The 25,386-nt window shown below is 38.6% G+C and overlaps 1 protein-coding gene and 1 long non-coding RNA gene across 2 annotated transcripts in view; both read right to left on the reverse strand.

Annotated features, from left to right (window-relative positions):
- The window catches only part of LOC150083110 (uncharacterized), a 39,107-nt gene extending 37,188 nt beyond the window's left edge, over window positions 1-1,919 (reverse strand). Inside the window, exon 1 of the long non-coding RNA XR_016547162.1 lies at window positions 1,756-1,919. This is a non-coding gene — a long non-coding RNA (uncharacterized LOC150083110). The remainder of the gene's footprint in view (window positions 1-1,755) is intronic.
- A 578-nt stretch (window positions 1,920-2,497) lies between these two features.
- Window positions 2,498-25,386, reverse strand: part of LOC150083111 (nuclear distribution protein nudE-like 1-A) — a 246,800-nt gene continuing 223,911 nt past the window's right edge. The window contains exon 9 of the mRNA XM_090378392.1: window positions 2,498-2,602. Coding sequence (XP_090234518.1) covers window positions 2,498-2,602 — 105 coding nt within the window. The remainder of the gene's footprint in view (window positions 2,603-25,386) is intronic.

Consider the following 25,386-nt stretch of genomic DNA (forward strand, 5'->3'; position numbering starts at 1 on the left):
TAAAAAAAAAAAAAATTTTCCCATAAGCCTTGCACAATCCTTTTAATCTAGCACACCTTATAATTTCTCCTGTTCTGCCTTGGCACAAAACAGAAGAGATTATAAAGTCATATAGACAATAACTTTCTGACCTACTTCAGGGCATTTTTTTTAGCATGACCTTATTTTGTGACCAAGTCCTCAGTTTATTTTTGTTTAATATCACTTCATTCCCATTCAGATGAAATCATACATACCTTCTTAGTAAAATTAAGAAATGACAATTAGTTACCAATATCATCAATTTTTGCACTAGGCAAACTCTGGTTGTTCTGTTCTATTTGTCTTTATTATAGAATATTCCGAGTCTTCCAGCAGTAAAGTCCACTGCTAAATTAACCTCATTTGAAAACAAAGCAGTCAACACCAGAACCACTTCTGGGGCTTTAACATTCAGGTAGCATCACCTGGCTTAGCAGTTGATACTGCACAATTGTTGGCCTCACATTTGTTACTTTTTAAGGCATTAATCACTTTCTCAGAGTCTCAATCTCTTCCATTTTAATTCATCTCACTCCCCTACATTTATTTCAAAAATGCATCACCTTTAGCCAAGAGAAATACCCGGAGAGAAACATATTTTGTAATTTCAGTTACCGCCTAATGGATTAGAAGCAAGATGGTTAACCAACATTTTAGAGAAAATTTTCAAGAGAACAGTTTATAGTCAGACAGTATAACAATTACATTCACTTAGGAGACAAAAATATAATCAGGGTGGTATAAATATACAAATCCATTAGTATTTATCTAAATGGTACTACAAAAATTTTAAGAAAAACTTTGTGATAGTTTTATGGGGTGTTTACAGTGCTACATCACTGTAAACATTACACTGTAATAATTCTGTTTTACTCAACAGAGTTTCAATGGGAGAAAAAAATATATTTATTCAACTTATATATATTGTAATTCAGAATAATTTTATTAAAATTATTCTAAAAATTAAGAGTTGTGGCACATAACCTTAAGAGGTGCATGTTGCAGGAGGGGGGCGGAGCACAGAAAGGAAATACAAAACATCTTGAACAGCGATTGCATCCACCAAACCAGAAATCTATTTTATGAATTTTTTTAAAAAACTTTTTGTGTATCAAAAAAAGTAAACTGAAGTCTCAAGTGAAAAGAATCTCTTTCTCTCTCTCTCTCTCTCTCTCTCTAAAAAAATCATTGCACTAACAAATATTCTGAGGTGGTGTATCTTTGATTATTTTTGACTGGTCCAAAAACTTAACCCACTCTACTTGGGCAACAAGCCCTTTCTACACTGCAGTGTGTTCTAGTGTGATAGTTACAGCATTGCTACATTACATTTAGTTATACTCAAGAAAGATTAGATTTGGGAAAAAAAAAAAAAAAAAAAAAATTTCTGTACCCTATATTTAATTCAGAATAATCATACGTCATACTGAAGAACGGAGAAAGAAAGCACGAAAAATCTTAAATGATTTTGACTGACCAACCAATTATTTTACAGTAAAAAAATTAGTTATAGAATGGAAAGGTAATGTAGCCTGTTATGAATTCAAAAAATGTAATGATGCGACAGAATGACAACCAAAGAACATTTGCATGACTGAATTTTCTATATCCTTTTAGAACCACTGGCATTTTTAAAACTTAGATTTGGGACACAAATTATATATTATAAATCACAGAATTTAATTAATTATACAGTTTTATTGGATATCAAAAAAAAAAAAAAAAAAAAATTACCAGAATCCCAAAATTATTTATGTATATGTATCTTCTTTGCAAATATGTGTTGCCATCATATCTATCACTTACACTGGTGATATAACCTGACCAATGCTTTCCTCTCTTTCTGCTTTTTGTGGGCTGTCCTTGACATAAGTTCGACAAGATGCTAACTTTGATTCAAGAGCCTGAAAAAATTACATACTAAATATATTAAAAATATCATTTTTTTTTATTCTAATTCGATTATAACATAATAAACAATATTATAAGATTATAAATGAAAGTATCTGAAACTATAAAAATGGATTAAAATGATTCTAAATAGTAGAAAGTTTTATGAAAATTCAAAAAGAAAACTAGCTTTGTATTACAAAATGATACACCACAAAACATTCCATAAGAGTATGAGGATAGTTCAGATTTGACCAAATAATGTTAATTTTTCTTGGAGGAGACGAAATCAACATGAACGAAGTCTTTACAGTGGGATCAACTGACGACGTTACCAACAGTAAATTCTAAGTGGGAAGCATTCAAGGAATTAATAGTGGAAGCTACTAAAGGTTTCATACCTATTAAGAAATATTGTTCAAGGTTTAGGCCTAAATGGTTATCAAATGAACTAATGAGACTTGTGACAGAAGAAAAATGCATCAGATGCATATAAATTATCAAGCGACTCAGAAGCCTATGGCAGATATAAGCAAGTCTGTAATCAGGTCACAAGTACACTGGTTATATCACCAGTGTACTGTAATCAGTACACTGGTGATATAACCTGACCAATGCTTTCCTCTCTTTCTGCTTTTTGTGGGCTGTCCTTGACATAAGTTCGACAAGATGCTAACTTTGATTCAAGAGCCTGAAAAAATTACATACTAAATATATTAAAAATATCATTTTTTTTATTCTAATTCGATTATAACATAATAAACAATATTATAAGATTATAAATGAAAGTATCTGAAACTATAAAAATGGATTAAAATGATTCTAAATAGTAGAAAGTTTTATGAAAATTCAAAAAGAAAACTAGCTTTGTATTACAAAATGATACACCACAAAACATTCCATAAGAGTATGAGGATAGTTCAGATTTGACCAAATGATGTTAATTTTTCTTGGAGGAGACGAAATCAACATGAACGAAGTCTTTACAGTGGGATCAACTGACGACGTTACCAACAGTAAATTCTAAGTGGGAAGCATTCAAGGAATTAATAGTGGAAGCTACTAAAGGTTTCATACCTATTAAGAAATATTGTTCAAGGTTTAGGCCTAAATGGTTATCAAATGAACTAATGAGACTTGTGACAGAAGAAAAATGCATCAGATGCATATAAATTATCAAGCGACTCAGAAGCCTATGGCAGATATAAGCAAGTCTGTAATCAGGTCACAAAGGAGGTTAGACAGGAGAAGGCAGATTACGTGAAATCTTTAGCAAAAGATGCTAAGAAAAACAGCAAGGATTTCTTTACTTATATAAACTCTAAAAGGAAGGGGATGAATCTGATTGGTTCACTTGATATCGATGGTTCGACTGTTGATGATCCTGCTCAGATAGCAAACAAACTGAATAAGTATTTTGCATCTACATTCACACACGAGGAGTTAAGGTTTGAAAATGGCAGAAGGTTATCAAATTGTAGCAGGGTGCTTAATGATTTTGTAATAACTGAGAGCAAAGTGGAGGAGAAATTGTTGAAGTTAAACATACGAAAGGCACCTGGGGTGGATGGGATCTATCCAGTTATATTAAAGGAGGCGGCAAAGCAACTAAGCAAACCCTTAGCCATAATTATGCGAGCATCCTTGGACTCAGAGGACGTCCCTACGGACTGCAGATGTGCAAATGTATCCCCAATTCACAAAGGGGGATCGAAGGGTGACACGAGTAATTACAGACCAGTTAGTTTAACTTCTGTTTCAGGTAAAATAATGGAGTCACTGGTTAAAGATGCATTGCAGGATCATCTAGACAAGACTGCAGCAATAATTCAGACACAGAATGGGTTTGTTAAGGGAAAGTCTTGTCTGACAAATTTGATAGGATATTATGATATGGTTACAAAGGAATTGGATGCAAAAAATAATTTTGATATCATATATTTGGATTTCAGGAAAGCTTTTGACACTGTTGCGCATGGAAGACTATTGTACAAATTGGAGCAGAATGGTATTAAGAGTAAGTTGCTACAGTGAATAAAAGGATGGTTGAGTGGGAGAAGACAAAGGGTGGTAATTAATGGATGCTGCTCTTCGTGGACTAATGTTATTAATGGAGTCCCACAGGGTTCGGTGTTGGGTTCTCTGTTGTTTTGTATATTTATCAATGATATTGATGAAGGTATATCAGGCTTAGTGTCGAAGTTTGCAGATGATACAAAGGTTGGCAGGGTTGTTAATGACAGTAATGGCAGTGTGCTACTGAAACAGGATCTAGATAATTTGGGTAGATGGGCTAAGAAGTGGAAACTGAAGTTTAACCTTGACAAATGCAAAGTACTGCATATGGGTAGAAGTAACCCCAGAGAAATGTACCAACTGTGTGGTACTACACTTAAGGTGGTAGAAAATGAAAAAGACCTGGGAGTAATTGTGCAGTCAGATATGAAGTTTTCTGAGCAGTGCACACAGGCTGCCACGGCAGGTCATGCGGTTTTGTCAATGATACATAGGAATTTTGCTAGCAGGGAAAAGGAGGTGATTGTCCCTCTGTATAAGGCAATGGTCAGCCCACGTCTTGAGTACTGCGTACAGGTCTGGAAAATTTATTTTAAGAAGGATGTAGATTTGCTTGAACGTGTACAGAGAAGGGCAAGATTGGTGAGGGGAATGAAGGGATCCTCCTACCAAGAGAGGCTTAAGTTCTGGAAATTGCAGTGGCTGGAGACTAGGCACCTGCACGGTGATCTGATTGAGGTGTATAAGGCCTTGAATGGGTTGAGCATGCTGAATTCTGATGGGATTCTTCCACGTTCAGATTACGAACCTAGGGGAGCATAAATTCAAATTAAGAAAAGACAGATGTCCAATAGATGTGTGGAAATTTGCCTTTAGCGAGCAGGTGGTTAATTGCTGGAACAAACTTCCATCTGTCATTGGGGAAGTTAATAGGTTATATAAATTTAAGGAGGAACTGGACAGGCATTTGGAGGGAAGGTGTGTTTTTTTTTTTTTTTTTTTTTGGCTGAAGCTGCATAAAGCTCATACACTTGCTTCCTTGCATCACATGCCAGTACTACTACCTTGCAACTGAATTACCTAGATTTCCTGGCTTCAACCACAGTACTGCTTAGATACTGCAGCAATTAGTCTAAGGTTTGGCTGAACGTTAATGGCAAAATGGGAGCGGAAGCAAATTTAGATAAAATGGGAACCTCCAAGAAAAATTTCACATAAAGATGTTAAAAATACTAAATTTAAGGCCATTTAAAAAAAAAAAAAAAAAACATGATATAATGATAGTTAAAAAAGACTATGGATTTAACAAGGTTGTCACAGACATTCTCTCAGATATGCCAGACAAGCTGTTCTTGCTACCTGGGAGTCTAAAACGCTGATGGAACTGATATTCGGGTGACACTCAAGTCAAGTGGACCCAATTTCGGCGAAGTCCGGACGGTCTATGACAGCCAAATCCTCTGCTTGCACCTTCACGATGGTGGGACTGTTAGTAATCCTGGGTATAACCTTCATGCACAAGTACATGGTGGGTGACCACCCAGGTGTGAACCAACGTAAGCAGGGGTCGAGGTGTGGCACCCACACCACATGGAGGAACGCCGCCCCTCTATTTTACCAGGCAGTACTAGGTGGTAGATGACTCTCATCAACCGGTGAAATACCACCACTTTGCTTATTGGAGGCTTGAAGTGGTGGAACCCATGTTTAGTCTCTAGAGCTAAGTTCCGGCCAACCCTTCCCTATCTCTTCCATCATGCAGTATGATTGATGATTTTTGAGGTTATGATGAATGTCGTGGCGAGATCCAATATTCCTTATATTTCGAGGGTACAGCTCTAAAACGGTGTTCGCAGGCCGGCCACTAGATAGTACACTGGACCAAACCTACTGGTAACTCTTTAGGAGGCTTCCGGATCAGTGTATAATCTTGCTACCTCTACTCTGCCAGATAGTGACTGGAGGGAGTCCGAGTAGTGTGTATGCGGGGAGCATTGTCGAGGCCACGTTATGTCAAGGATCTGGGTATATTCTTCCCACCTGTACGGCATATCCAAAAATTTCATTACTTCATACAGCATGTCCCACCCACTTTTTCTTACTATTGAATACACCATGGATTGTCAAACTAATAAGTTTATCTGGAAAAAGATCTAAACCTCCTAAACACTTCCTAATTCATTTCACAAATATACGTGGTCTCAATTCCAATCTCAATGATGTCCATTTCCACTTGCAGTCTTCCAAACCCCATGTACTTTTTCTGACTGAATCTCAGTTATCAGTTGATTCAACTACTGCTCATCTCAGATGTCCAAATTATTTGCTGTATGATTCCTTTCGCCTCAAAGGTAGTACTTGTGCATATGTCCGTTCTGATATTCCCTGTCAGAGACTTGGCAATTTGGAATCTCCTCTCTTTGATCTTCTCTGGCTTAAAATCTCTCTACCTCATTGTGTAAAATTCATCTGTTGTCTATACCGTTCTCCCAACTCCACTAATCACTTGGAGCTCTTTGACTTCCCCTCTTTGCAACTTGACTTTCGCCAGTCCAGCTTTCCTAACAGTGAGGTAATTTTCCTTGGTGATTTTAATGTTCACAACTCAAGCTGGCTTCCGTTTTCTAGTCACACCGACCCAGCAGGTCGAGATGCTGAGGCTTTTGCAATTACTAATGACCTAGCACAGATTGTTCATTTACCTACAAGAATACCGGACAATCCTAATCATACAGCCAATACGCTTGATCTTTTTCTCACAAACAACCCTTCTAAGTACAAGGTTGAAGTGAGAGGTCTTTTAGATACTTCAGATCACAACTTGGTGATTGTCTCTTCTCCAACGGAGCCTTTATCTCATGGCCATTCCCAACCTCATGTTGTTTGGCCTTACAATAATGCAAAATGGGATGACTTGCGAGATTTCTTTTCTTCTTTTCCTTGGTCGGATTACCGTTTCAAAACTTCTGATGTCAACATTTGCTCAGATTGTGTCAGTGAAATTATTCTTGCAGGAATGGAATCCTTTATCCCACACTCCACTTTAAAATCTTGTCCTTTATCTAAACCTTGGTTTTCCAATAAATGTGCTAAGGCTGTCCAAGAGAAGAATGTTGCATATCGTAATTGGCTTGTTTCTAATTCTTCAGTTTCATTTTCTGCCTACACCAAAGCTCGCAACAATTGTAAAGCAGTTATTAATCAGTCCATACTAGAGTTTGAACAGGCTAAGAGTAGAAAACTTGCTTCTTGCCTAATGGTAGCCGAGCATTCTGGTCTCTTGCCAAAGCTATTGGCCTCAACTTTTGCCCATCTCTGCTCCCACCTCTGTCCAAACCAGATGGTTCTGTTGTCACTTCAGCCAAGGATAAAGCTGACCTGCTTGCATCCCATTTTTCTTCGAGCTCATGTATTAATGATCTTGGTAAAACACCTCCCACCATTCCTAACATGCTCCATTCCATGCCTCCTGTGGTCTTCCGTCAAAAGGATATCAGAAGGATTTTGATGAATCTTGATGCTAAGAAAGCTCCAGGTCCTGATGGTATTTCTCCACTTGTTCTCAAAACCTGTGCTCCTGAACTTACTCCTATTCTTTGCCGCCTTTTTTCACTTTCTTATTCCAAAGGTGTTTTTCCTTCTGCTTGGAAATTTGCTCATATCCAGCCAGTTCCTAAAAAGGGTGACAAATACCTCCCATCCAATTATCGTCCCATTGCAATTACTTCTACTCTTTCTAAAGTAATGGAGATATCAATTATCCGCCAACACTTAATCTACCTAGAAACCTTCCGTCTGATCAACGATCGCCAGTATGGATTCCGTCAGTGTCGACCCACTGGTGATATTCTGGCTTATGTTACCCATTTATGGACTAATTCAATTGAAATGTTCGGTGAAACACAAGTAGTTGCTCTTGACATCTCAAAGGCTTTTGATCGTGTTTGGCATAAAGGTCTTCTAAACAAGCTTCCATCTTATGGTTTGCCAACTGTTTTTAGTAATTGGTTATCCAGTTTTCTCTCTGATCGCTCACTGAGGGTGTGGTAGATGGCTCTCTGTCTTCTAACTTCTCCACTAATGCCGGTGTCCCCCAAGGTTCAGTTCTTTCCCCCACTCTTTTCCTCTTGAATATCAATGACCTTCTTCCATTGACTGGAAATCCTATCCATAGTTTTGCCGATGATAGCACATTGCATTCAACTTTCCATTTTGAGAAACCTTGTCCAGCTCAATCAGCTCCAAGTTCTCGAAAATCTGCTGCCAATTCCTTAAATGCCGATCTTCAGGTAATTCTCCAGTGGGGCAAAGACAACTAAGTTGATTTCAACCCTTCTAAAACTCAATCTTGTCTTATATCTCGCAAAAAGGATTCTTCTGCTCCTATGCTTATCTTTAGTGACACTCTGATTTCTAGGCAAAATGATATATCTCTTTTGGGGATTACCCTGACTTCTAATCTCTCTTGGCACAAGCACATTACAAATATTGCTTCCTCTGCATCTAAAGAACTTGGTTTTCTCTTTCGCTCTCGGCGTTACTTTTCTTCCAAACAGCTGCTCACTCTGTATAAATCGCAAATCCGCCCTGCCATGGAATATTGTTCCCACATCTGGGGTGGTGCCCCAAAACCTCTCTCAGGCTTCTTGATTCCATTCAGAAGAGGGCAGTTAGGTTAATTAATGATTCATCTCTAACAGAGTCTCTCCACTCGCTGTCTCATAGACGCACTGTTTCTGCTGCATGCCTCTTCTACAGATACTTCCATGGGCACTGTTCTTCTGAATTGGCTTCAATAATTCCCGCTCTCTCTTTCAAAACAGTCCGAACACGTGCCGCCACCAGCCAACATCCATTTACTGTCCAACTTCAAACCCACAGAACCAACTTTTCATCTTCCTCATTTATTCATTCAACTGCCGGTTTCTGGAACAACCTTCGTTCATACGTATTTCCTGAAAATTACAATCTACAGAAGTTCAAGTCCAATAGCAACAAATATCTTCTTTTGTCTTCTCAACCTCCAACCCAAGCATGGTACTAAATACTATAGGTTCTAATACCTCTCGTGTTTGGGGTTCTCATAAAAAAAAAAAAAAAAAAAAAAAAAGCACCCTTGTGCATGCTTTTGTAAGATAATCTAGTAGCAGAACCTGGGCAGAGAGCTGTCATAGCACCCCAAAGGGGTAAATTTGCTCTGAATGGCAAGCCCAGCTTAGAAATGTATTGGACTTATACACTATAAATCATCACAACACTTAAATTATTCGGCAGCTTTCAGTAAAAGGCTAGCAAATAGCATTAGCATTAGTAGAGGCATTTGATGCAAGAAAGCAAGCTTATGCAGCATCAGCCAAAAAAAAAAAAAAAAACCACTTCCACTTCACCCCTCTGTTCGTTCAAAATACCTGTCCAGCTGAGCCTTAAACTTATTTAGACTATCAACTTCCACGACAAGGGATGGAAGTCTGTTCCACCAACCAACCACCCGCTGGCTAAAGGCAAATTTCCGCACGTCTATCCTACATCTGTCTTTCCTCAATTTGAATATATGCCCTCTCAGGTGATTTTTCTGATCGAGAGGAAGAATCCCATCAGCATTGAGCATGCTCAAACCATTCAAGGCTTTATACACCTCTATCAGATCACCTCGCTGGTGCCTAGTCTCCAGACACTGTAATTTGCAAAACTTAAGCCTTTCTTCGCAAGAGCACCCCTTTGTTCCATTCACTAATCTTGTTGCCCTTCTCTGTACTCGTTCCAGCAGCTCTACATCCTTCTTGAAATGAGGCCTCCAGGCCTGTATACAGTACTCAAGGTGTAGCCTGACCATTGCCTTATACAATTGAATAATCACCTCCTTGTCCCTGCTAGAAAAATTCCTATATATCATTGACAACACACCATGAGCTACTCTTGCAGCCCTCTGCACTGTCAGAGAATTTCATATCTGCCTGCACAACCACCCCCAGGTCCCTTTCATTCTCTACCACTGTCAGTGTAGTACACAGAGTTGATACGTTGCTCTGGGGTTGCTGTTTCCCATGTGTAGTACTTTACATTTGGCAATGTTAAACTTAATTTGCCACCTCTCAGCCCATTTGCTCAACCTTTCCAGATCCTGTTTCAGCAGCATAGTGTCAGTAGTGTCCTTGACAACCCTGCCAACCTTTGTATCGTCTGCAAACTTCGACATTAAGCTTGATATACCCTCATCAATATTATTTATGAATACAGAAAACAATAATGGACCCAACACTGAGCCCTGAGGAACTCCACTAATAACATTAGTCCATGACGAGCAGTGTCCATTGATTACCACTCTGTCTTCTCCACCTCAACCACCCCTTTATCCATAGCAGCAATTTGCCTCCAATGCCACACTGCTCCAATTTGTGCAGCAGTCTTCCATGTGCAACAGTATCAAAAGCCCTTCTAAGATCCAAGTATATAATATCAAAGTTATTCCCTGCATCCAGTTCTTTTGTGACTGCATCATAGTATCCAATCAAATTGGTCAGGCAAGACTTCCCCTTAACAAAACCATAAGTCTTGTCTAAATGATCCTGCAGTGCTTCTTTAACTAGTGCCTCCATTAATTTTCCGGGAACAGAAGTTAAACTCACAGGTCTATAATTACTTGTGTCAGCCTTTGATCCTCCTTTGTGAATTGGGGTGACATTTGCACATCTCCAGTCTGTGGGTACCTCCCCTGAGTCCAAGGAAGCTCTCATAATTATGGCTAAGGGTTTGCTTACTTCCTTTGCTGTCTCCTTTAATATAACTGGATAGATCCCATCCACCCCGGGTGCCTTTATTGTATTTATCTTCAGCAATTTCTCCTCCACTTTACTCTCAGTTATTACAAGATCCTCTAGCTTACTGCTAGAGTTGAATATACCTCTGGCTTTTCCCTCGCTAAATAACTCCTCACGTGAGAATGTCGATGCAAAATATTCATTTAGTTTGTTAGCTACCTGAGCAGGATCATCCACAGTTGACCCATCGATATCAAGTGGACCAATCTGAATCATCCCCTTCCTTCTAGAGTTTACATAAGTAAAGAACTCTTTGCTGTTTTTCTTTGCATCCCTTGCCAAAGATTTCTCGTAATCTGCCTTCGCCTGCCTAACCTCCTTTGTAACTTGGTTACAGATCAACTTGTATCTATCATAGGCTTCTGTGTCATGTGTTAATTTGTATGTATCCCATGCATGTTTCTTCTCTGCCATATGCCTCATCAGTTCATCTGACATCCATTTAGGCCTAAACCTTGAACAATATTTCTTAGTTGGTATGTAAAGCCTAGTAGCTTCCAAGATAAGTTCTTTGAATGCTTCCCATTTTGCATTTGCTGTTGGTAACATCATCAGTTGGTCCCACTGTATAGAATTTAAATACTGTCTCAGTCCATCGCAGTCACCTGTACGAAAGCAATAACCCTTCCCTTTACCCCTAATGGTAGTTACCTCTTTGAGTAAATCCCACTTCAGCACACTGTGATCACTGCCACCTAGTGGTTCACTTACCTGCAGATTCTTAATGCATGAAGAATCACTGCTGATAATCAAATCAAGAGTATTCCTCCCTCCAGTTGCCTCCTGAACATGCTGATGTAGAAAACAATCATCCAATAAATCCACAAAAGCCTTGCTAGTGTGTGAGTGACCAGTCCCCAAATTCCAGTCAATATCTGGGAAATTAAAATTTCCCATTATAAGACTCTGATTTACTGGCCCACTCTGTTGCCCTGTACAGTATCTTATTATACTCATCAGAGTCATTAGGCCTATAGCACACTCCTACTCTCAATTTTGATCTCCCAATGCTTATGTCACACCAAACTGACTCGACACTGCACTGTCCAGCGATATCCACTGGCTTCACTTCCTTGGATTTTATGTATTTCTTAACTAATAGCATAACCCCTCCTCCCTTCCTATCCAGTCTATCCTTTCTGTAGATGTTGCACTCCCCAAATTCCAGTTCTGCATTCCTTATATCTGTGTGACACCACGTCTCTGATAGCCCAACAATATCCGCCTTTGATATTTTGAGCAATACCTCAAATTCAAATTTATTTACTAAACTCCTAGCATTGGTGTACACGCAAGTATACATGCACCTATTTCTATTCTTAGCTACCCTAATACAACCCATGTGTTTACTTGTACTGCAATGACTCCTGGCAGTCTCTGAAATATCCTGCATCTTGTTTTTCAGGCTTATGCTCATTCCAATAGAAGCAGTGCAAGAATCTCTTTCACCTCTGCCAGTGGCTACTGTTAATCTATTCGTCTTTGTCTCCCCCCAAGCTAGCAGTTTTCCGATCCACCTAACACTGACTCGATAGCATCAGCAAATATTCTTGCACCCTTTCTATTTAAGTGTATCCCATCCCTGTAGAAGCAATCCCTCCTGTTAACAAGTACAGTCCAGGCTGAAAAAAAATTCTACCCCATGAGCCTTGCACAATCTTTCCAGGGCTGAATTGATCGACAAGGCTCTCATACTATACTCCCTCCTATCGTGTCTGGGCAGAATTGCAGACACTTTCAATTTCAACCCTATTTCACGGCTTTTTTTCAACAGTGACCTGTACTTGTTAAGCAATTCTGCCGGTCTCCTACTCTTGATATCATTAGTACCAACGTGTACAACTATATCACCTTTTGTGCCCTTAAAAGATATCTGCTCTACAACGTCATAAACCTTTGCCCTGGCAGATATACCCTGGTCCTGTTCCACCTATCCTTTTTACAAAGCATGTTCCCCGTTTCCCTGACAATAGTCACCAACAACTACTAGTTCCTTTGGGACCAGCGCATTCTGCCTTGGGGGTTGCCGCTGTGTTGCGTGACGACCAAGTGCAAGGTCTGGCGTTGATGTGGGCAGCTGAGAGCTTGATGGGTCCCTCAGTTTAGTTCCTTCAAGGCCATCCACTCTGTCCTTCAAGCTCTCATATAGGCCCATAAGAACGCTGAGTTGTTGCATGATTTCGATACACTCCTTGCATCGCGCACACACAAAGACATCCCCCATGGCAATATCATGTCCCGTACCTGAATGCTCCACAAACATCATGCAAGCTGTGCATTTTAGAAGGCTGTGATTCAGAAGGCAACTGCCCCCCTCAGTTCTCCTCTGAGCCAGAGCACTTCCATTAGATTGAGCCTTTTGTTTTGCTGCTCTGGTCTGAATATTTTTAGGAATATGAGACAGCATATATTCCTAAATATTTTTAGGAATATATGCTGTCTCACTCTTTAATAAAAATATCATCAGCCTTATAAATAACCATTCCCGTTTGGTAACTCCAACATCTACTGGCCTATTCATTCTGCAGATGAAAGTACATAAAAAGAAACAAATTTCGTTTTTCAGCATTTGGACAGAAAACAGCTATTTAAATTGATTTCAATAATTTAATTTAATTACATTTAACTACTGCTTTAAGAGAACTCAATTTTAGACGTTATTGGGCTTCAGAATTAACAGACCATTAGCATTTAGAATTAGTTGAGGCATATGATGCAAGAAAGCAAGCTTATACAGCATCAGCTGTATAAGCTTGCTTTTAAAAAAAAAAAAAAAAAAAAAAAAAACACTTTCCAATTTCACCCATCCAGTCAATCCAAATGTTTGTCTAGTTCAGTCAAATTTATTTAAGCTATCAACTTCCACCACAACAATAGATGGAAGTCTGTTCCAGCAATCAACTACCTGCTAGCTAAAGACAAACTTACGCCCCCCCTCCCCTCATCTATTATACAACTGTCTTTCCTCATTTTGAATCTATGCCCCCTCAGGTTCTTACACTGAGCAAGTGGAAGTATCCCATCAACATTGAGCTTGCTCAAACCATTCAATGCCTTACACACCTCAATCATATCACCTCACAGGTGCCTAGTCTCCAGATGCTGCAACTTGAAGAACTTAAGCCTCTTGGTAAGTGATCTTACCTTTGTTCCTCTCACCAATCTTGCTGCCCTTCTATTTGGTCGTTCTAGCAACTCTACATCCTTCCTAAAATTATGTTTCCAGTCCTGTATGCAGTACTCAAGTAGAAGCTTGAGTTCGGCTTGATCACTGCCTTATACAAAGGGATAATCACTTCCTTGTCTCTGCCAGAAAAATTCCTATATATCATTGGCAAAACTCCATGACCTGCTCTGGCAGGCAGTCTGCACTGCTCATTGAACTTCATATCTGACTGCACAATTACCCCCAGGTAATCGCGCAGTCATTCTCCAACTCCTTGAGTGTAGTACTACACAGTTGGTACATTTCTCTTGAGTTACTCCTACCCATATGGAGTATTTTGAATTTTTCAATGTTAAACTTCAGTTGCCAATTCACAGCCCAACTGCCTAACTTTTCTAGATCCTATTGCAGTAGCATACTGTTTTTACTGTCATTAACAATCTTGCCAACATTTGTATCATTTACAAACTTGGACATTAAGCCTGATGTACCTTCATCAATATCATTCATAAATACACAAAACAACAATGGGCCCAGCACGAACCCTGGGATTCAGTGTCAGGCCCATTGGGAATAACATTTAGCCAGTGTTAGATGGGTCGGAAAACTGCCAGCTTGGGGGGGATACAAGAACTAATAGATTAACAGTAGCCACTGGCAGAGGTGAAAGTGATTCTTGCACTGCTTCTATTGGAATGAGCAGCAGCCTGGAAAACAACATGCAGGATATTTCAGAGACTGTTGCGAGTCATTGCAGTACAAGTAAACACCTGGGTTGTGTTAGGGTAGCTAAGGAAAAGAACAGGTGTATGTATACTTGTGTGTACACTAAATGCTAGGAGTTTGGTAAATAAATTTGATGTATTGCTCTCAAAGGTGGATACTGTTGGGATATCAGAGACGTGGTGTCACACAGATATAAGGAATGGAGAAATGGAATTTGGGGAGTACAATGTCTACAGAAAGGATAGACAGGATTGGAAGGGAGGAGGGGTTATGCTATTAGTTAAGAAACACACAAAATCCAAGGAAGTGAAGCCAATTGACATCGCGGGACAGTGCAGTGTAGAGTCAGTTTGGTGTGACTTTGTTGTTGTTGTTGTTATTTGATTTTTAGGAGCATTAGCAGCTTAGGCCATATTGCTCCGTGATTAAGCGGTGGTCATTCACTGACCTTTCCGCATACTCCGTATTTGGTGGTAACAGGCTCGAACCCCGGTCTAATCAAGAAGTGTGTGCTATGCACTGCGGCTCCTTCCCATTTGGTGTGATGTAAGCACTGGGAGATCAAAATTGAGAGTAGGAGTGTGCTATAGGCCTAATTACTCTGATGAGTATAATAAGAAACTGTACAGGGAAATAGAGTGGGCCAGTAAATCAGAGTCTTATAATCGAGGATTTTAATTTCCCAGATATTGACTGGAATTTTGGTTGGTCACTCACACACTAGCAAGGCTTTTGTGGATTGTTGGATGATTGTTTTCTACATCAGCATGTTAGGGAGGCAACTAGAGGAAGGAATACTCTTGATTTTATTATCAGTAGTGATTCTTCATGCATTAAGAACCTGCAGAAAAAGGAACCACTAGGTGGCAGTGATCACAGTGTGCTGAAGTGGGATTTATTCAAAGAGGTAACTACCAGCAGGGGTAAAGGGAAGAGTTATTGCTTTCGTAAAGGCGACTACGATGGTCTGAGACAGTATTTAAATGCTATACAGTGGGACCAACTGATGATGTTACCAATAGCAAATTCAAAATGGGAAAAATTCAAAGAACTAGGCTTTACATACCAACTAAGAAATATTGTTCAAGGTTTAGGCCTAAATGGATGTCAGATGAACTAATGAGACATATGGCAGAGAAGAAAAATCCATGGGATACATACAAATTAACAAGTGATGCAGAAGCCTATGATAGATACAAGTTGATCTGTAACCAAGTTACAAAGGACGTTAGGCAGGCGAAGGCAGATTACGAGAAATCTTTGGCAAGGGATGCAAAGAAAAACAGCAAAGAGTTCTTTACTGATGTAAACTTTAGAAGGAGGGGGATGACTCAGATTGGTTCACTTGATATCGATGGTTCAACCATTGATGATCCTGATGAGGTAGCTAACAAACTAAATGAATATTCTGCATCGACATTCACACATGAGGAGTTATTCAGTTAGGGGAATGCCAGAGGTGTATTCAACTCTGGCAGTAAGCTAGATAATCTTGTAATAACAAGATTATCTAGCTTACTGAGAGTAAAGTGGAGGAGAAATTGTTGTAGATAAACACAAGAAAGGCACCTGGGGTGGATGGGATCTATCCAGTTATATTAAAGGTGGCAGCAAAGGAAGTAAGCAAACCCTTAGCCATAATTATGTGTGTTTGTGTGTTATGGGGGTTTAACGGCGCTTAAGCTGCTGTGGCTGGCCATAATTATGAGAGCTTCCTGGACTCAGGGGAGGTACACATAGACTGGAAATGTGCAAATGTGACCCCAATTCACAAAGAAGGATCAAAGGCTGACACAATTAATTATAGACCTGTGAGTTTTAACTTCTGTTCCAGGAAAATTAATGGAGGCACTGGTTAAAGAAGCACTGGATCATCTAGACAAGACTTCAGTTACAGCTCGGACACAGCATGGTTTTGTTAAGGGAAAGTCTTGCCTGACCAATTTGATTGGATACTATTCCCTGCATCCAGTCACAAAAGAACTGGATGCAGGGAATAACTTTGATATTATATACTTGGATCTAAGAAAGGCTTTTGATACTGTTGCACATGGAAGACTGCTACACAAATTGGAGCAGTGTGGCATTGGAGGCAAATTGCTGCTATGGATAAAGTGGTGGTTGAGGGGGAGAAGACAGAGTGGTAATCAATGGACACTGCTCATCATGGACTAATGTTATTAGTGGAGTACCTCAGCTTTCAGTGTTGGGTCCATTATTGTTTTCTGTATTTATAAATATTATTGATCATGGTATATCAAGCTTAATGTCCAAGTTTGCAGACGGTACAAAAGTTGGCAGTTTTTTTAAGGAAACTACTGACGCTATGCTGCTGCAGTAAGGTTGACCAGATGGACTGAGAGGTGGCAAATGAAGTTTAACATTGACAAATGTAAAGTACTACATATGGGAAACAGCAACCCCAGAGCAACGTATCAACTCTGTTGTACTACACTGACAGTGGTAGAGAATGAAAAGGACCTGGGGAATTGTGCAGGCAGATATGAAGTTCTCTGAGCAGTGCAGACGGGTTGCAAGAGTAGCTCATGGTGTCTTATCAATGATATACAGGAATTTTTCTAGCAGGGATAAGGAGGTGATTATTCCCTTGTATAAGGCAATGGTCAGGCCACACCTTGAGTACTGTATACAGGTCTGGAGGCCTCATTTCAAGAAGGATGTAGAGCTGCTGGAACGAGTACAGAGAAGGGCAACAAGGTTAGTGAATGGAACAAAGGGTTGCTCTTACGAAGAAAGGCTTATATTTTGCAAATTACAGTGTCTGGAGACTAGGCACCAGCGAGGTGATCTGATAGAGATGTAGGATAGATGTGCGGAAATTTGCCTTTAGTGAACGGGTAGTTGGTTGGTGGAATAGACTTCCATCCCTTGTTGTGGAAGTTGATAGCCTAAATAAATTTAAGGCTCAGCTTTTTTTTTTTTTTTTTTCCCCCTGGCTGATGCTGCATAAGCCAGGAAAAATGCTAACATTAGCCCACGTAGAGCAATGTCCATTTATTAACACACTCTGCCATCTCCCACTCAACCATCCCTTTATCCATTGGAGCAACTTGCCCTTAATGCCATACCACTCCAATTTGTACAGCAGTCTTCCATGTGCAATAGTATCAAAAGCTTTCCTGGAATCCAAGTATATGATATCGAAATTATTTTTTGCATCTAGTTTCTTTGTAACCACATCATAGTATCCAATCAAATTGGTCAGACAAGACTTTCCCTTAACAAACCCATACTGTGTCTGAACTATTATTGCAGTCTTATCTAGGTGATCCAACATGATTTCTTTAAACAGTGACTCCATTATTTTCCCCGAAACAGAGGTTAAACTAAGAGGTCTATAATTATTTGTGTCACACTTTGAACCTCCTTTGTGAATTGGGGATACATTTGCACATCTCCAGTCCTTGGGGACCTCCTCTGAATCTTAGAATGCTCTCATAATTATGGCTAAGGGTTTGCTTACTTCTCTTGCTGCCTCCTTCAATGTAACTGGAAAGATTCCATCTTCCCCAGGTGCCTGCTTCATGCTTAACTTGGTTACAAAAATTTCTCTTCCACTTCACTCTTCATTATGACAAAATCATTTAGCTCCCAGTTAGAGTTTATTTTTATTAGCCATATGGTGCAAGGAAGCCTGAGGCTTATGCTGCACCAGGAAAAAAAAAAAAAAAAAAAAATTGAATAACAGAAAGAGAGAGAGAAGTAGAAGGAATTACCAAGAAATGATATCCAGCTCAGGATATCATTTCTTGGCTCAGGTGTGCCAAGCCCATATTCAGCAGATGTGAGCCCCTGGGGCTCACATCTGCTGAATATGGGCTCACATCTGGTTAGTAAACTTCTGTCCTCCTCTTCCTTACAGAATTCCTCATGTGTTACTGTAGATGCAAAATACTCTCAGTTTTTCAGCTATCTCAGTAGGATCATCAACGGTTAAACCATCAACATCAAGTGGACATCAGTTGATACTGAACCGTGCTTTTTGTATATACAGGCTCAGTAATGTAACTACCTCAATTTCAATCTGATGGTATTTACAATATGTTAAAATATTTGGACACTAAAGATATTTTTACACAGAAGCAGAGTGAAGAGTAAACTATTTTCACAGCGAAGGAGTCTGGAATCTCCTAACTGTTATTTAACATTAGCCTGGTGACCATATCATACATTAGAAAGACAGTGTACTTGAGAGCAATCCAGTCTGAATAAGCTTTTATTCAGTTTTTCATATCACTAGAAAGCAAAAAAATTTTCAAGTTCTTCTACTCCACAAGTAAGTGCAGTAAAATACAGCATTACAATATTTATTGTTTTTATTTCATGGTATAGTATATATATATAGATAACATTCTGGCAATTCTGAAGCCAAGGAATTAGTGGACATCAATACTCTCATATAGTCCAAATATTTTAAAGTTCTACTATAACTCCAATAACTAAGGACTAATAGAAGCGAAAAACCAAAAAAAAAAAAAAAAAAAACCTCTTGCATAAAATGGAGATATATGCTCTCATACATGAAGGTGCACTGATTCTGGCTTTTTTTTTTTTTTTTTTAAAATCACTTTTGGAATTATAATAATATCATATGGTGCCGAAGACTCTACATAGCAGCCTAGCAGCAATAGGTCTCCCAGAGAATACCCACAAAGAACTTCAGAAAGTCGCAATCCTGAACACCTGTAGGATAGTCAGAGATTTCCTTGACCAACAATAACAACAGATGTTACAACCACCCTGTGTACTTGGTAGCAGTACCCATCATGGAGCGGAATCCCCCAATCAGGGAGAAATAATATAAGAGCAAAATAATAATAAAGGGGTGTGTGATGGCGCAGTGGTTACGACAGTCTGATGAACAAGGGTTCGAGTACCACCTTGGCAGAAGCGAATGCAGCTCCATCATGCTGGGAGACAGGTATAATAATACTAATAAATTAGAATAAAATAATAAATTAATTAATAGTAATAAAAATTAATTAATAAATAAACATCGTGAAAGCTGCAAGGGACCTACCTACCCAAGGTCGGAGAGGCGGCTAAGGCAGATGTGGCGCCATCTGGCATCACTCCTGAGAACTACCAGTGGAAATAAGCTGAAGTTAAACAGGTCCACCTCCATAGGTGGATGATGTCGCAGAGAAATATTAGTCATACTGCATCGAGTGTAATGGCAGGATAAAGTCACTCACATTCAGGCCTTAGGCAGAGGCGTAGCTAGGTTTTCAGCGCCCTTGGCAAATTCGTGGCTATGTGCCTTATTTCGATAATTGGTAAAATCATAATTAATAATAACTACAGTCAGACCTCTGTTTAACAAACTTCTTTATAGCGAAGTTTTTTATTTGGAGATAAATGTTTCTTTTTACATAATTTTTTTAGAATTCGCTAAATAGAATTGTATTCTTTACTGAATATTTTTTATTTCTTCGTTTTCGAAAACAAAAATTTTCTTCGTTCTATGAATGAAGAAAATTTTCTTCATTTTCTGGGTAAACATCGTTCGCACCCATGGCCTTCAAGCAAGCAATAGTGCTGTTGTTACGCCCAAATACAAAGAGATTTATTAAAATATAAAGAGATTACCATCTGCAACTCAGTGGGACCCGTAAAACCTATCCAACTACCTGTCCCACATACCAAGCAGTCGAGCTGGTCAACTACTTTCTGTGCATCCATAGCCAATGGGCAGACCAAGGTGTATTAAATATTCGGACAATAGGCTCTGGTCAACCTTCTGTTGTAAGCACCCTGTTAGAGATTTAGAAGAGTGGTTTTCTTTTATCCCAACAAGCGGTCAGCCGTTGTTTCGTGAAAGTGAAACGGCACCGTTTCAAAGCTATTGGCCTATCATCAAGCAGAATGTGAGATACAGAGGAAATGATGCCTCCCACACTACTATTGTAGTTTTTTCTTAAGAGTTATCTATGGTGTATCCATGCCGATATTATATAAATATAAAACTTTTACGCTTTAACATATGCCTTGTTGCATTTAGTTTTGTTAAATTATTTCACTTCGTACTTTTGTTGCTAACAAATTAATAAATTCATTCTGAATTTCTGGATATAAATAATTAGTGTGGTGTTTAATATGGGATTCCAGAGCATTTTTCATACCAATGTCAAATTGGCTGACAAATTTTATCAAGTTTAAAAATACGCCACAATTTTTTTTTTCCCAGTATTAATATTACTAGCATGTCCACAAAATGACAAATTATTTTTAGCACAGAACAATATACATTTCGATATTATTTTCAATATATGACGCCATTTCGAAATTTCACTTCTTAGTGCTGCTTGTGCAGCGTTGTCAATTAGTCCACCTTTTTGAAGACCCTTTTCTAATAATTTCCATTTTGTGAAATTGTTTATCTGTTGTAATGAATTCTCATGAAAAAGAATGTTTGGATTTAGATGTTTCCAATCCTTAAAACCATTTGAGCTGCAAAATGGAACATTATTTGTGCCAGATACAAATAAGAGGCACGGAAAACAATATACTGCATCTTTGTTTTTGCAATAAAATAACCATTTCTTCTCTTTTTTTCAATACCTTCATTTTTGTATTTCCACGAATTATTGAAACATCCGCCATAAGTGACAGGATACGTAATTAAGACTATATGTTCAGGACCGTGTTGCACCATAAAAGATCTGTTTTTGTGGGCATTAAAGTTCCATGTGGTCGGATCATTAAAATTCAGACTTAAATGTTCCATGTTAATATATTGCAGCCATCATTTCTTCTTGCAACTGTTGTTGGTATTGTCCACACTTTCTAATTCTTTTAAAATAAATTCAACTGTTTGAGCTTTTTCTTGGCCTTCCATTTCAGTGGAATCATTTTTTTCATCTTCATTCGAATCATGTTTGTTTTCTTCGACACTTTCAGGTGTTTAGAGTGGCTTATTGTAAGCCAGTTTTGTAAACTAGCGGAATGTGTTTTTTTCTAATTTCCTCTTTATGCAGTCTTTCCACTTTTTTTCTTTGGTGGCATGTCTAAAATTAATTTGGCCTTTACTGTTTTATTTAGATTATAAATCACAATATTCACAATTACCTGTTTATATAGCAAACACAAAAACACTAACTAATAACTTATTCAGTTTGTACACAATGTGTGAATTGCAAACTACTATGGATTTGAGCATGCGCTGGTGAAGCGATCACCTGATTGGTCCCTTCAAAGTTAAATTCTGGCCAGCAAATAGATCTATGATACTATGCAGTATATGCACAGATGTAAGGATGCATGCAGGCTTGAATCCCTGTGTGAACATTAAATTTCACCCTCCCTGTGCTGTCATCTTGATTCGACATCATTGAGGGGCATCATTTCGTCAGCTAGCCTCGGGTGTCGAAATAGCTTGACACTGTACTGATGTAGTCTGTCAGTGGTGCCCTTAGCACCTACCCCAATGCCAAGGCATTCCTACGCCACTGGGCAGAGGGGACAGTTTGAAAAAATCATAGACGGTCTCCTGAGGAAGACAGTGGACGAGTAGTGCTGTCCCATGGATGGCTACCACAAGAGAAGGGCTAGACCAGGCCCGGGCAAACTATGGCCTGCGGGCGGCCGCACATTTTTGTGTGGCCCGCGAGCTTTAATTGTATTTTCGAAAAAAGTTTACTTATTTTATGCCTTTTGCGACGCCTTTTTGAAAAATAAATTTGTATATGTAATACATTATAGAATTTGTCGACTTGTAAATTGTTTTATCATCTCTGATTGCTCAAATTGAGATAGAATTTTTGAAATTGTGCGCGAACCGGAGTGAGCCAACGGGCGCTTTTATAACGGTATAATTTGCGATTATAAACTAACCGTGTGAAACTACGGTAACAGACGACCGGTGATGACGACAATGGAGTGGCGGAGTAACAGGACAGTACTGCTGACCGGCCGCAGTTCCAATCTGTTTTCTCTGACAGTCATACCGCAGTTAGTTTTTTTGCGTTATCTTCGGTTATCATCTTGGTGCCAGTAGCAATAAAAATAATATTTACGCCCTTTTAAAAATGAATAAAAAACGAAAAATTCAACAAGAGCATCGTGTCTTCAATGAAGAGTGGAACACAAAATATTTTTTTGCTAACATAAATAACGAGACTATTTGTCTCATCTGCTGGGATGAGTGTCTCAGTGTTGAAAGAGTACAATATTAAAATACATTTCACTACTAAAAATTCCGAATATGGTGCCAGTTTAACTCTGGAAGCGAGAAAGAAAACTGCTGATGGATTGATTTAAAATTTATCTAGACAACAAAATATGTTTACGCGGCTAAGGAACAAGAAGCTACTGTAGAGGCAAGTTTTGTTATTTCTCATATAATTGCAAAAAGCAACGAGCCTTTTTCTTTTCATTCACAAATTTGAGAATATAAGTTTATCTCGGTGAACCGTAGTAAGAAGAATTGAATGTATCGATACAAATTTGAATGAGCATTATTATCAGTATTAGAATCCATAACATGGTACTCAATAGCTCTCGACGAAAGTAACGACCAAAAGAATACCGCACAGTTATTAATTTTCATACGTGGATGTACCTCTAATTTTGAAATTATTGAAGAGCTTTTTTCAATGGAATCTCTTAAAGATCAAACAACGGGAGCTGATATGTACCTCTAATTTTGAAATTATTGAAGAGCTTTTTTCAATGGAATCTCTTAAAGATCAAACAACGGGAGCTGATATATTTGAAAAATTTGAAAAATGCTTAACAAGATATAATTCACAATGGAACAAAATGGTAAGCGTAACAACTGACGGATCACCAAGTTTGACAGGTAAAAATGTTGGAGCGTTAAAGAAAATTCAGGATAAAATTTGTGAAAATTATCCTGATTATAATTTAATTACAATTCATTGTATTATATATTGACAAGTATTATATAAAAATGTGTCAAAAGTTGAACATGTCATATCTTGTATTATTAAACTAGTAAATTTAATACAATCGAGGGGCCTGAAACATAGACAATTCATTAATTTTCTTCAAGATATTGAATCCGAGTACACAGATATTCCTTATCTTTTTTTTTGTTTGTTTGGTAGTTGTTGGCGCATCGGCTTCTGTGGCCATAATGCACCTCCCAAGGTTTTTGCAGTACTTTGATCCAAGCCCGAGACGGGATTCGAACCCGAGACCTTTGGGTTGCTAGGCAGGCGCTTTACCCACCCGGCTATTCCTTATCACATAGCCAGATTCGATGGCTTAGCTTAGGAAAAGTTCTTCGGCGAGTATGGGATCTTATAGATGACATCATTCTATTTTTAAAACTGGAAAATATTATGGACTTTCCCGAATTAACTGATAATAACTGAATTTGTGATTTTGCATTTATCCTGGACATCGTGACACACTTAAATACTTTCAAAACCGTGTTACAAGGGAAAAATTTATACGCCTTACGGACATGGTAAAAAGTTTGAATGGATTTCAATTAAAACTCCAGTTGTTCATTCGACATTTATTGATTAACAAGATAGATCACTTTCCAACCATGAAGTTGTTGAAGATACCAGAAAATAAATTTGAAAAATATTGTGAAATTATCAACGCTTTGAATGACGACTTTTCACGAAGATTTGGCGACTTCTGAAAATTTGAGACAAGTTTGGCAATAGTGCGCAACCCATTTTCAATAGAAATTGATAGTGCACCGAGTGAACCACAACTTCAGATTATAGATCTGCAGTATGATACCGATTTAAGGGAATTGCACTGTCGTGAGGAAATCTGTAAATTTTACAATACTCTTAATTTGGACAAACTCGACAAACTTAAAAGATTTTGCACGAAAAATGTTGGTTATTTTTGGATCAACCTACATATGTGAAGAAACATTTTCCATCATGAATCAAAATAAAAATTCTTTACGATCAAGCATCACCGATGAACATTTACAAGCAGTTTTAAGAATCTCAACTACAAAATTAACACCCGAAATTAAAAAAATGTTAAAAGATATAAAACAGTTCCATTCATCTCATTAAATTCTTGGTTGTTAGATAATTTTTTTTTTCATATTATATTTCTTCTTCATGATAACAAATAATATATATCTAAAAATAGTATTTTACGTGCGGCCCACTTTCTTTTCGAATTCCTAATGTGACCCTTCAGCCAAAAAGTTTGCCCAGGCCTGGGCTAGACCATCCAGCCCCACAAAATGGAAGTGCTTCCTGCGCAACTGCTGTAGTGACCACCCAGGAAGGGAGAAAACGCCAACACATGAAGTGGAGTATTGAAATGAATACGTACATCATGCAAGCATACTACGAAATAACGAAGCTGGAGACTGATATGACAACTTACAGGGAGAGACTGCATACAAAGTGGCTGGAATGTTTCCCAGATATTCAGAACAGCGGACCAGAGAAGGACCATCGCCACGAAGAACCTAATAGCCACTGCAATATTCGAAAAAATCAAGCAGGACATGAGTGATCAACTACAATGGATAAAGAACATACCACCACCGAATCAGAGGAGGAAGAGCAAGAAGAAATACAACTCATAGCAGCTGAAGTAGAAAGAGACAAGGTCATGATATCCAGAATAGAGGACAAGTGGAAGAAGGCCCTAACAGAATTCAAAGGAATGGAACCCCACAAAAACTCATGTGATACCGAAGCAGAGGCGGAATAGAACTTTGTGGAGAGTCACAGACCATCTGAATCCGCACATAATACCGCATTACCTTGACAGCAA

The sequence above is a fragment of the Mastigoproctus giganteus genome, chromosome 7 (assembly GCF_048544385.1).
Source record: "Mastigoproctus giganteus isolate SK-2022 chromosome 7, ASM4854438v1, whole genome shotgun sequence".
Lineage (NCBI taxonomy): Eukaryota > Metazoa > Arthropoda > Arachnida > Uropygi > Thelyphonidae > Mastigoproctus > Mastigoproctus giganteus.